Source organism: Ascidia mentula, chromosome 3 (genome assembly GCF_947561715.1).
Source record: "Ascidia mentula chromosome 3, kaAscMent1.1, whole genome shotgun sequence".
NCBI classification, from domain to species: Eukaryota; Metazoa; Chordata; class Ascidiacea; order Phlebobranchia; family Ascidiidae; genus Ascidia; species Ascidia mentula.
This window is the reverse complement of record NC_138568.1, coordinates 2,367,210-2,378,987: the sequence shown is the minus strand read 5'-3', so window position 1 is coordinate 2,378,987 and position 11,778 is coordinate 2,367,210. Positions and strand designations below refer to the sequence as shown.

The following is an 11,778-nucleotide window of genomic DNA, read 5'->3' as shown; positions in this document are numbered from 1 at the left end:
TTTAATTGCAGTCGTTTTTGTCGAGCAGAAGCACAAAAACTTACTAAACACGTCTTAATTTTACTGTTGCTGTTCAACTCGATAGACAAGTTTTCCCAGCAAATGATCTTAATCCAAGGCTTTTTGCGCATCAACCAATTGCGGTGCAAATACGTTTATTTACAATTTGTACAGGCTGTTACCTAAACCGACTGCGCGAAAGAACGAAAACATCATCATGAGAATCGGGATTACGATACATTGTGACACCAGCGTGCACGAAAAACACAGAATTTTTGGTAAAAGTGTCAGCAGTTAAGAAAATCAACGAAGAAACAAAATAGGCTGAATTCCAGTTGCGTGCAGCACGTAGTCGCTCTGAGAGCCAGATATCATCACAGTCCGGGAAAGACACTCAATTCTCCACACAGTGGCAGAACCACGTGGAATGAAAGGCGAACGCATATTGTGGGTTTGTACAATGTAATATTGCAGACGTGGATGCGATTAAGCGCTGTACATTGTATAAAAACAAGGCAACAGATTGTTTGTATGGCGTTCAATGGGTGTAGTCAAATGTTGTGTTTATTAATGTGTGTTTTAAATGTGTGTGTTTATTTTGATAAGATAAGTGATTATTGTAAATTCCTGAGGCGTCGTTTCAAACATTTTACAATCTACTATTCGTGTTGGCGACATACAAAAAACTAAAACTGCTATGCTATGTATGTAGGCACTTCTACAGCGGTAGGTGTGGGTGTAGTACAGGATGCTTGCAGTACGTGAAAGTGTTTACACCAAAAACCAGATGCTGAGCATTTTGAAAAGAAAAACCAAATAAAAAAAAGTACATTCGTTACTATTGCTGCGACTCGTTAAAACATAGCAGCCCGCGGATAAACTTGTAAACGGAGCAGTTGGCAAAAAACATTTCAAGGAATGACTTCAAAATTTGCTGCAAGGGAAGCGAATGAACAGAAGAAAAAAAAAGAAATTGCAACAACGAAACACAGCAGCCCGAATTGAACACAATATCTTTACGCACAATGATGGCACGTTAGAAACGGAGATGGCCCATTGGTCACAAATATTCGGCACTAAAAATTATTTTCGGTTTGGTTACAATAGCGTGGAAGCACGTGCAGTGTTCGTGGTGCGCGGATGAATATTTACACGTAACTTTTGACAGAAGCTGTGCTGGACATGTTCTCCTTTTCGTTTTCGCGGTCGCTGTGACGTTCCTCTTCATTTATCTGGACTCGCTTTTCCGCTAGGTGGGGGTTTTGGAATCCTACGAAAAAAAACAACAACGGTGTCGAAAAATCGTTGGCGGAAATCAAAACTAACTAAAAACGTGCGCATGTTGGGCATTGTTACCGCACACATGTTTTTTTTTTGAATAAAAAACATTTCCTTGCTTCATACTTTATTGAACAAACTTAATAAAATACAAAAATAAATAAATTAAAAAATGGAGAAAAATATTTTATTTTTCTAATGCCATGCAGCATTGGATTGGTTAGTTCGTGATTTTGTGTTTCTGTATCGGTCTTACATCTAAACAAAATTTCGAAAATCTGCACTAAAACGGCAGCACCAATGTTGCCTAACAACGCGTCATCAATAAACTTCTCTAGTGGGATGTTTTACTCACGTTCTAACATCAGGACGCATTTACGACGTTAACGAACTGGAAAATGTAACAGTTGATACAAAAGCTACAGTAAGATACGGGAGGGAAATTAAAAGCTGTCTGAATATACGGATTCTCAGTCAAACAAACGACATCGGTCGTTTCTTGTGCGCAAACCTGGGATATTACATCGGCAAAATCAGACACGTGCGCCGCTATCTCAGTTATCAGTTTGGCGATAAGAACGGTGCTGACGCTGTGGAGTCATGCCGAACACTTTCATGTGCATGTTGGGGCAATAAGCATTGAAAACCGCAAGGTGTTTTGGGCCAAAATACGTGTTGGCATCTAGGAGACGAGGTGACAGGGTAATTGCGGAGACTGGGGGAGTACGAGCGATATATCGGCTACTATCAGTCGTATCGGCGTAAACAAAACGAGGATGGGGGCAATTAGAGAGGGTTGACTTTGTGAGAAATGGAGATGAAGATGATTTCTGGGTTTGACTAATTTTTCGGCTTTTATCAGAGATGACTATTACGTCCGGTTGGTAACGCGACAAGATAAGTTTTTGTGAAACGATTTATCGAAATTCGCTGTCCCTCGATGTATCCAGTGGAAACCAACACTTGGAAGTTAATATATACTCCAAGAATGTTAATTTACTTATTCCCAAAACCACATTTTCAATTTTGTGTTGGTGTTGCTGCTAAGGAACTGACGTTTTGACACAAATAAAAGTAGATTATATTATGTCGATTTCTACGCTTATATATGCCAGAAGGTAATGGAAAGTTCCATCGCCAAAATTTCGGCACTTAAACGTTACCTTGGTTGAACTTGCTGAAAAACGTCAATTTGAACAAGGGACCGAAACCCGTTTCAGAAGGATTAACATTTTCCCGCCCCATTATCCCCGGTTTGAATGCCAACCGCGTGGAATAGCGCGTGTGGCGATACACGACTACAGGTCGTATTAAAGTAAACCGCCCCACTCTACGTTGCATCGCGTAGTAACATTAGTTGTAGATGTGGTGCAAGTTTGCTGGAACAATTTCACCGGAGGCAGCGCACAATCACAAAAGTGCTTTTTGCGCCGATCGCTTAGTGGATAGCGAAGCAACGAGAAAATGGAAAATGTACATTTCAGCCGAATATTCGGCTCATGAAGCGAACGATGGCTATCGTGGGTTTCGCGTTACAAGGTTGAACACGAGCAAGGCCGCTTACGTTGGGACTGGCAAGGGATTTAAGCACTTTTTCGTGTTTGTGTGTTTAGGTTTTAATTTCAGTTATTGGAAGCCACGGAGGTCGTTTATTGGAAAAACGGATTTAAGAATGGAAGCTAATCTCACTAAACTGCTTATAACGTGAAACGACCCACTCCGTGTATACGTCAAAAAATACCACACCTAAGCTCAATACACTTATGAACGAATGACCTTGTAAGCCTATAAGCCACGAAATTGTTAGTTGCGTACTACATTGCGTATTTAGGTGCAAAATACGTGGAGTTAATTACATTTAATATGAGAGCCAAAGCTATTATGCTATTATTCATCTTAATACTGCGTTCATCATCAGTATTATTGAATCAATGAGCTACACACAGCAGAGCACTGTGTATTAACCAGCAACTTTACGGCCTTGGCTTTCATATTCACATGCAACAACAACAACAGAAAATACAAGACCAAATACATACTCACTGCTCGCCAGACGAACGGGAACGGCCAAACTCGGGTAGAAATTTGCTTCGTCGTAATATTTGGATGAGGGGGCGGTCGGTGCCGGTCCGTAGAAGACGGATTCGTTTCTCTGTTGATGGGGGTGACCGCGGAAAAGATGCCTAAATCGAGAACTGGTGAAACTTTAGTGGAAGAAGAAAAACGTGATTGGGATCACGTACAAAGATACGAATATCGAAGCCATAAGGATTGGGAAATTCGGCGTATACGATCGACTGATAATTGGATTCTGACTGATAATTGAAAATTATTTTGCAGTCAATTCTTTTAAATTTACAGGATTATGTTTTTTTAAAAAAAGATTGCCTTACATTGCAGCATTGCCTTACATACAGTGTGGCCAAGTGGTGAAAATAACATGGATTTTATTCAGAAAAAAACTCCCAAGGTTTTGAACACTGAGCATTATGTTTCCCCGGTGATAAATCGTGCAGCGTACATTTGATACTTACTTGTGTTTTGGTTTTCGAACTTTCCAGAATCTCCTGACGGACACGAGACCGAGTTCCATCGCCGAAATGAGGAAACAAATTCCGCTGAGGACTCCCATGTAACAGAGGAACACGGTTTTCTCCTGAGGATGATAATAAAAGTAAAAAGGTTGTATTTCTATGTCAGGTCGAAACAACTATGTAGGTTCTATGAGTACATTTGTAAAGTGAAGAAATGACAATAGTGTGGTACGAAAAGAAAGTCGCCCAACAAACAAGTCCAGAAAAAAACGAAAGATTTCTCCAAAAAAACTGTTTTTAGTTTTAATTCCTTACCATGCGTTATATCGACACAACTTACTGTAAAATTTTGTTGAAGAAACATTTTGTCTGCCCTGCCTTATACCCAAGTACGTTGGCAGACGAAATATTGGATTAATAAAATCCACGTAAATTTTTACCCGAAGGTTATAGTTACTATAAATCATATACCATCCTTTACAGTAGCACAAAATTTTATTAACTGTTTAAGCAACAGAGACAAGAATATTTATCATAGCGAGCTGCATACATGGCCACTGTTTTGACTTAATTATTTTTATCAGTGCAGCTATGGTGTGACTTATAACGATCTTATCAGCTAAGTAGAAGACAAGACTTCAACTTTTCGTGGGGACTATGTCGGCTATTTAGCTGGTAAGATCGTTGTGCGTCACACCATAAATGCACTCATTTTATTGATTGTTTATGTGAAAAGTAGTTGGCGAAGAAATTTTACTTACAAATGGACGTGACACGAAGCAGGGAACGTAGCCACCCTTTAGGACGTGCATCGTGCAAGCGTGGTAGACGTCAGATCCAGTAGGTCCCGTACACTTGTACATTGCAGGTACTTTCATCCATAGGAAATAGAAAGGGTTGTTCCTGGCGCACATCGGGCTGTCAGGGTAAGATTCGCAAGTTGGGTCGAGGGGAACCTGTGGAAATATCGTGAGATTGTTTGATGCGTTTTTTTTTCTCATGAAGAGAAGCGAGTTTTTTTTTATGGTAATCCGAATCAAGTTTGATTGCGCTGCTTTTTAGAAATAAAATTTCCGAAACTGTTTTGTTTCGATAAAAGCAAAAGAGTCATAATAATAGTTATTTAGTTGTGTTTCCTTTTAACAAAAAAAAGTTTTCATAGCGGGTAGACATAATTTATAGAATTATATTTATCACAAAAATTAAAAATGATTTTTCAAACTTCAGCAAAAAAAAAAAACATGAAACATTTCAGGCCAAATCTCCTTCATACGAAGTTTCCACCATTTTGCTCTTGAAGTAACAAACAACACTCCCTGGTCGCTTCCGGGAAGCAAAATGCGACCTAATATAGAGATCGTGCGAACGTGTGCCGGCTCGGATCGGCGAGAAGGTGGGGAAGTATCAATTAAATCGCAATTCGTCATATCAGGGACATCGACTATCGCCCAATCTCACCGATGCAAGATGCTCGATTGATCGCGAAACGCCACGAGGACATTGTGGAGGTTATTGGGAATGGGGCGATAGCGATATTTTCCTTATCGCTTGAAAGTATCGTGAGGTAAATTGCGAACTGTTTGACAAATTGTGTCGTTGACCTTGAAGGCGAAGTCGTTCTTAATGGGCACAACAACATAGGAGGCACAGAGTATCCCCCTTATCTGCTCAAAACTAATTAAATGAAGAATAATCTTTTCACTGACAAAGAACGGGTTCATTTGATTCAAAAGATGGATTTGTATCGCCATTTTTCTACATGATAAGTGAAATGTAACAATCTTCATCGATAGTTGGATATTTTATCATTACGTCGCCATGGAGAGTACAATATCACGATATTTTTGGAGAAAAATGCAGCATATATTGAAAAACATGAAGATTTACTAGTGTACCTTATTTGAAAACATTCAATTGTGAATCAGAAAATGTATCATACCATGAGCTTGAAGATGTTGTAGCCTATGTATATGAAGAGTCCCTCCATAGTGAGTCGAATGATGATGCTGAAGTAATAGGCGTAGTGGATCTTGTTTGTGTAAAGCACCTGTTGGTAAACGTAAAAACCCGCATTACGATATATAGGTTACCACATGAAACTCCAACAAAAATCTTGTAATTTTTTTGACACCCCATAAAGTAGTAAGGGAGAAGTGCCAGAATTTAAATGGAAATAATTGAATTCTTACTATGAACCATACGTATTCGCATTTGGTGATTTCAATTCATTTAAGGATGTGGAAATAACCCGCAATACTTGTTAGTCAAACTTTGGTAAACCCATAATGGTATGAAAATTTTTTCAGGTAGCGCAAATTGCCCTACTGGGGGGTGTTCACGGACGTTTGGTGAAACAAACACCAATTACATCCACGCCGTTTGTAACAATCGTTAGATAAATGCAACCACGTCATTTGAATCGGACGAAATTATCGACTGCATGGACGGGTTGTTGGATTGAGCAGGGGCGGATACGCGGGAAACACGTGCTGAAATCGTGGCTCGTGTTACGAGGAGGTGGGAAGTGTCCTAATTCGATGAACGCCCGCAAAAGGGACGTCGCAAATTGCTTCTTAAATACGTCCAGATTTGTAGAATCACAAAATGGCGTATGGTTTGAAAGGTTCTTGTGGTTTACACCCATCCATGAAACGAATTTGGCGGAAAAATGCGAATTTTTATCCAACATTAAGAAATATAACGGCGTTTAAAACCATTGAGCTTTCACATGTGTATACTTATACCAAAGGGTGGATGCGACTTTAATTTCAACCACAAATATTAGACGTATTAATGGTCTCGTACAACAGCCAACTTATACCCCCATGACAGTAAACATAAGCATAATATGCGTATAAGCTGCAGACAGATGGCCACTGTTTCGACCTAAAAGGTCTCCACATTGCTTATCATAAGCATAATATTACGAATATCACTAAGCCCGATCTGAGAGTGTATTAAATCACTGCGATTCAATCCTCCAAGAGCCCCAAAACACCTCGGATTGTTTTTTCGTAACGCGCTTAACACGAAAAGCGATATCCCACCAATGGTGGACGAGTGCTTCCTGCTGAGCCGTGGGATATTTTGCACCCGTGTGAACCCAGAGTGTTTAATCGCATAAAATCCAACTGTGAATTCACGGATTATGGGCAGTCTGTGAAAGACCATGGCCCACTTCGTCCAGCTGCTCCCATGGAGCAACGACACACTTGCCAACTTTGGCAAGTTCGACTTTTAATTGTTCGAAACACCTGTTGTTATTGTTGGGGGTTTGTGAAGGCATTGTGCGTTTGGACGACATTTAACAATTCAATGTTCCACTTTTCGCGTTTGCCTTCCAAGAAATTAGGCCTCTTTGCATTGTTTAAAACCGTCACGAACCGCTGACAGTTATCGGGTTTCACACACGCGTGAAACGACACATCAGGAATGGCGGATTTACCAACAAAATTACGTTTGAGTAATTTTATAAATGGGAAAATAACCCCACCATCTCGTGTGAAAATCCATAAAATATTGTCTTTTGCATAAGTAACATCATGCCTATAACACCAGCAATAAACAACAGTTTCACCGTATTAATTAGTGTGAAACGTTACGTGTACCTCTTTCAGCTCATTGCCGGAATACACGCGTCGTACTTTTACGTTGCCGATACTCTTCTTACGTTTCGTCATCTTGCGGATGTCCTTCTCGTTCTGCATAGAAATCATACAAGCATTTGTAAAAAAACGTAGCAAAATATTTCAAGATAATAACAAACGCTATTATTTGGTGGGTCAGAATAAAAACAATACCACGGTTTGCGCCGCATAAGTTCGCGAAGGTATGGCGCTTTTGATAATTGTTCGGCTAAATAACTTTAAAAATGTTTCTTCGGTATTGCGAAGTCATTAATTAATAGACAACTCGCAACGAAACAAATTTAGGGTTCCATGCAGCAGCGAAGGGCTAAAAAAACTGCGTAATAAAACGTTATTTGGATGACAAAACATCGCAGAAAAGGTCTAGCCGTGACATTTTGAAATATATGAGAAGCGCTGACGAGGTACAAGCGTCTGTAAATCGTCGAAAAAATAAACAGAGAGATCATTTGTCTGCAACGCTCAACTCAAACGCACGAGATTGGCATCTCCTGGCGAGTCGGTCGGTCGTTGCAGGGGCAGAGTACACAAACACGTAAACAAGTCGAACCACTTGAAATAACAATCACGTCCGAATAAGAGAAATTACCCTTGCTTACTGGGTCACGAGGGTAATGGACAATGGCGCTTTTTATTTTGATTCGTGCACTCTGGGAGGTTTAATGGATGCTAAATGGGCGAGGTATTATTAGTGCTAGTGTAAAAGCTGTTTTGCAAGCTTCAAGAGTGTCTGGAAGAGTGGCCACAAATGTGCATAACATGCTACCAATAATTGCACATGTTATTCGCAATACCACGTTTACTATGGTGCAAAAATACGGTTGCGTTTCTTGGCGCCGAAGAGATTCCAACATTTGTGCGACTTACACTGAGAAGAGCTTCCCCATCACCATCTTCCAACTGCTTCAGCTGATCTTCGGACGTTTTCAACTTTTGAATCTCTCCAGAAATGTAGAGAGAGTAGAAATGGAAAAAGACTGTCGGCGTCGCGACCGCAAGCAGCTGAATAATTTGTTGTTGTTTTGTATAAATTACAGTTCATACAAATAATATTCCAATTTCTTTTTTATCACAAAATATTGAAATTGGCAATGATAGAACGAATATTCGCTGCTTTACTTTTAAATACTTCTAAATATGGAAATATTAACGTCGAAAAATGTTGGAGCTATATTGCAGGTTACTGACAGATGAGTTCGAGCAAGTAACCACCGCAACTCCCTATGAGCATTGTTTCGCGATGTTAGTGGAACTTACTTGGAAAGCCCAGAATCTCATATGTGATATCTTCGCAAATTCGTTGTAGCAGATGTTTTGGCAACCCACAACGTCTGTGCTGCATTTGAAAGCCGACTGTTCATCGCCATACACTGCGCACAAGTAACATATGGGTTACGCTGAGAGACACTCACGTCCACACCTGTCGCCAAACGTACTTTTCAACACATTCTATGCATGTTTTATCAGAAAAATTTTACAGGATGCCAATGCCGTATTGAGACGAAAAGTATGCGACACGTTTGGGACATCAGTAAGTCCTAGCGAAAGCTGCGATATTTGGGTGCAAATGCAACTTAATAATAATGCACAAAGTTTGATAATTAAATATTAATATTTGGTGACGTATGTAGCAGCCCTCAAACGCAACAAAGATGTTTTTAGGGCATTCTAAACAGTTGAAATGGTCACCAATCTCCGTAAACTTGTGTTTGGCAATTGAGTATGTGGCGCACTTGGCAGGAATGTGTGACGGCGTCGTGAATTTCCACACGACAGTCAATAAATTACGTGGAAGCATCGCCAGTGGGCAAGTGAACTCACAGAAGCAGGTCTTGGCGACTTCGCGACTGCTTCGCGAGCAATAAGCGCTTGTGTATCGAACAACGACAAGCGATGTGATCGATTCGAAAGAACAATGAACCAATTACAGGTTTATCGAGTTTTAGAATGCCTGGAGAACCCAATTCACAAGAAAGTGGCACTCCTGCTCGTTCGCTAAGTCGTGTTGAGATTTCTGAGCGACGCATTCACTTCTTGAGAGAGCTTTGTAAAATAAAAGCAACCCACTGCGCGAATGTCGCCATACCCCACTCAAGCGATGCTTCTAAAATGTTTTCGTTTCAAACAAAATTTATTTTAACGGCGCAGCTAACAATTTTTAAAACCTATCCGAATACTTGAGCTATTTGGGACATTTGAAAACAATATTTTTGCAATAATGACAAATCACAAAAACGTTGCAGTAAAAAACGCATTTCTGATGGTGATTCGCCGAGTTTAAACGAAAACAAAAACACTTCAGTATCCCAGGCAAGTCGTCTGGCCCTCCAGACAGTCGCTTTAAATTTTCCGAAAAGTCTTCTTAAGGAGCTTAGCGCAGGCTTTTCTTACGCAACTCGAGGGCTTGGCAAGAGCCTAAACTGCGCGTTCCCAAACCGCTCGAAGTACACACGGAGTGTAAGGATGATACATTCGAAATCTATCAGCAGAAAGCACGATGCGCGGGCGATGCTGATCGATAAGGTGACAATACTCCCAAGTTATTTGCAAGCTCGCAGTTTAATGTTGCAATGGTTTGCATATGCAGCAACATGTATTGACACTTAATGCGGAGTCAGCTTTCTTCCAAAGAGTTAACGCGCCAGTTGACGAATTTATCGCCTTCATGCGCAGACGACGATTTTTTTCAGAAAAATATGCGATCCTTTTTGCAGATTATAAATACGAGGCTTCCAAAAATTAATTATTTTTTTTGTTTCTGCAAAGATAAACTACACAAGTGCGGTTTAAGGTTCTTAACCACAAAAAGTCTTCATAATGTTCAAATTAATTCGGCTTTTCGCTTTTACTCTTACAAACAGTAAATTTTGAAAGTACACATGCCTTGCATTGATACACGTATAATTAAAACCGGTTGAAACCGGTTGAAACCGGTTTAAGCCTGGTCCCTCGAGTTTTTGAACCATTCAACGCCTCTAGGCCCGGAAACCGAGTGTGGTTTGAAATGGAATATGTGTTCCCAAGTGGTGAACGGGCCACATAGCGACGTTATTGTTATAATAGAACAAACGGTCAATTGGTCGTCCACGAAAAGGGTGTGGACCCGGGGCCTGACCTACATTCGTGGTCCATTGATGCGGTTGTAGAGATAAGCGAAGGGGGGGAAACTGGACGCATTATTAAGTATGTGTGTCGATGGATTATTACCGGACAATGGCCTGAAATCTGCAGAGGTTTGTGATAAACAACCAACTTGTACTATTCAGGGCGTTGTCTTTCTCGCTTTCAGATGCTTTTTTTTGTTTATAGAGTTTTGAGAGACTCGTATCTTGTCATTCGTTTTTTTTTATCTCCAACGATATGTGGAGTTGATTGAATCTCGCACCTCGATTTTGCGACAAATCCATACGTTGTTTACCACCGAGACCTTCCTAGGCGCAGAGCAAGTTAAAACCACGCGCGGACAAAAAAACGGTAAAAGTGACGTAAGTGCGAATGACGCAATAAGCTGCCAACCACAAGCAATCTGGCTGCAAAACGCTTAAAAATTCACTGATACGACCAATCCACGTTGGAAAGTTGCACAATCGTGACATTACTTTTGGAAAATATCATAATCGCGTCATATATTTTTGTTGGCGATGAATTTAGAATATATTATGTTGCTGTTGTTGCCAGGCATCTTATATTTAAATAATCTGTCTCTCGGGCACAATTAGAACAATTAATCAAGAAGGTGTCGCGTGAATGCGGAAATAAAAACGGACTAACCTGCTCCACCAAGTGTAACCACAACAATCAGGCGAAAGATGAAGACCAGAATGTACCACAGTTGTCCCAGGAATGTGCTGTACTTGGTCACCTATGAAAAGAATCAAATAATCACAAACATAACGGTTGAACCAAAATTCATAAATTGTTTGTTATTTCTATAGCCTACCTGGTCCGCGACTACGTTAGAAAAATCTTCCAAAAACATGACTTAGAGCAAGGGAATTGAAACGATGCTTCGAAACTTACACACATGGCAGAAACTAGTTAAGTTCGTACAACAAATTACTTCCACACTGATGGTGTTGGTGTCGAATTTCGATTTAGACAATAAAGGTACGGCGCGTGTTACCTGTTCAGATATCTTCTCCACTAAATGCCACATTTTGGCGACGAAGTTTTTTCGCTTCTTGTTCTTTCACGTAAACCCACCAGAGGAAACTTGTTCAATGAACCACGGGTCTTGTTACACGGTTTTGTCGTACCACAGCGCACATGTACAAAATGGTGAGCAAGTCGTAAATGAGTTTGCTGTAGCTGTGGAAAAA

At 40.4% G+C, this 11,778-nt stretch overlaps 1 protein-coding gene across 4 annotated transcripts; it reads right to left on the bottom strand.

The window, feature by feature from the left end:
- Positions 1 to 138: 138 nt before the first annotated feature.
- LOC145894215 (gap junction beta-2 protein-like) lies at positions 139 to 11,778 on the bottom strand. 4 transcript variants are annotated; one of them, XM_082982719.1, is made up of 10 exons: positions 11,583 to 11,778; positions 11,231 to 11,321; positions 8,717 to 8,829; positions 8,327 to 8,461; positions 7,421 to 7,513; positions 5,752 to 5,859; positions 4,574 to 4,768; positions 3,813 to 3,934; positions 3,322 to 3,473; positions 139 to 1,270 (listed from the first exon to the last, which is right to left on the bottom strand). In XM_082982719.1, the coding sequence occupies exons 1-10, from the start codon at positions 11,613 to 11,615 to the stop codon at positions 1,149 to 1,151; spliced, it is 1,164 nt and encodes a 387-aa protein (XP_082838845.1). In that variant the 5' UTR covers positions 11,616 to 11,778; the 3' UTR covers positions 139 to 1,148. The 4 variants fall into 4 exon arrangements, with proteins under 4 accessions (XP_082838845.1, XP_082838846.1, XP_082838844.1 ...); XM_082982720.1 differs by lacking the exon at positions 11,583 to 11,778 and adding an exon at positions 11,400 to 11,476 and having other exon boundaries at positions 3,318 to 3,473; XM_082982718.1 differs by lacking the exon at positions 11,583 to 11,778 and adding an exon at positions 11,400 to 11,476.

Coding starts and splice junctions, on each gene's coding strand:
- LOC145894215 (XM_082982718.1), bottom strand. CDS start 11,438: ATGTTTTTGGAAGATTTTTCTAACGTAGTCGCGGACCAG. Junction 8,462..8,716: donor TGAGATTCTGGGCTTTCCAA/GTAAGTTCCACT, acceptor CAAATTATTCAG/CTGCTTGCGGTCGCGACGCC. Junction 3,935..4,573: donor GCTTCGTGTCACGTCCATTT/GTAAGTAAAATT, acceptor TATCATCCTCAG/GAGAAAACCGTGTTCCTCTG.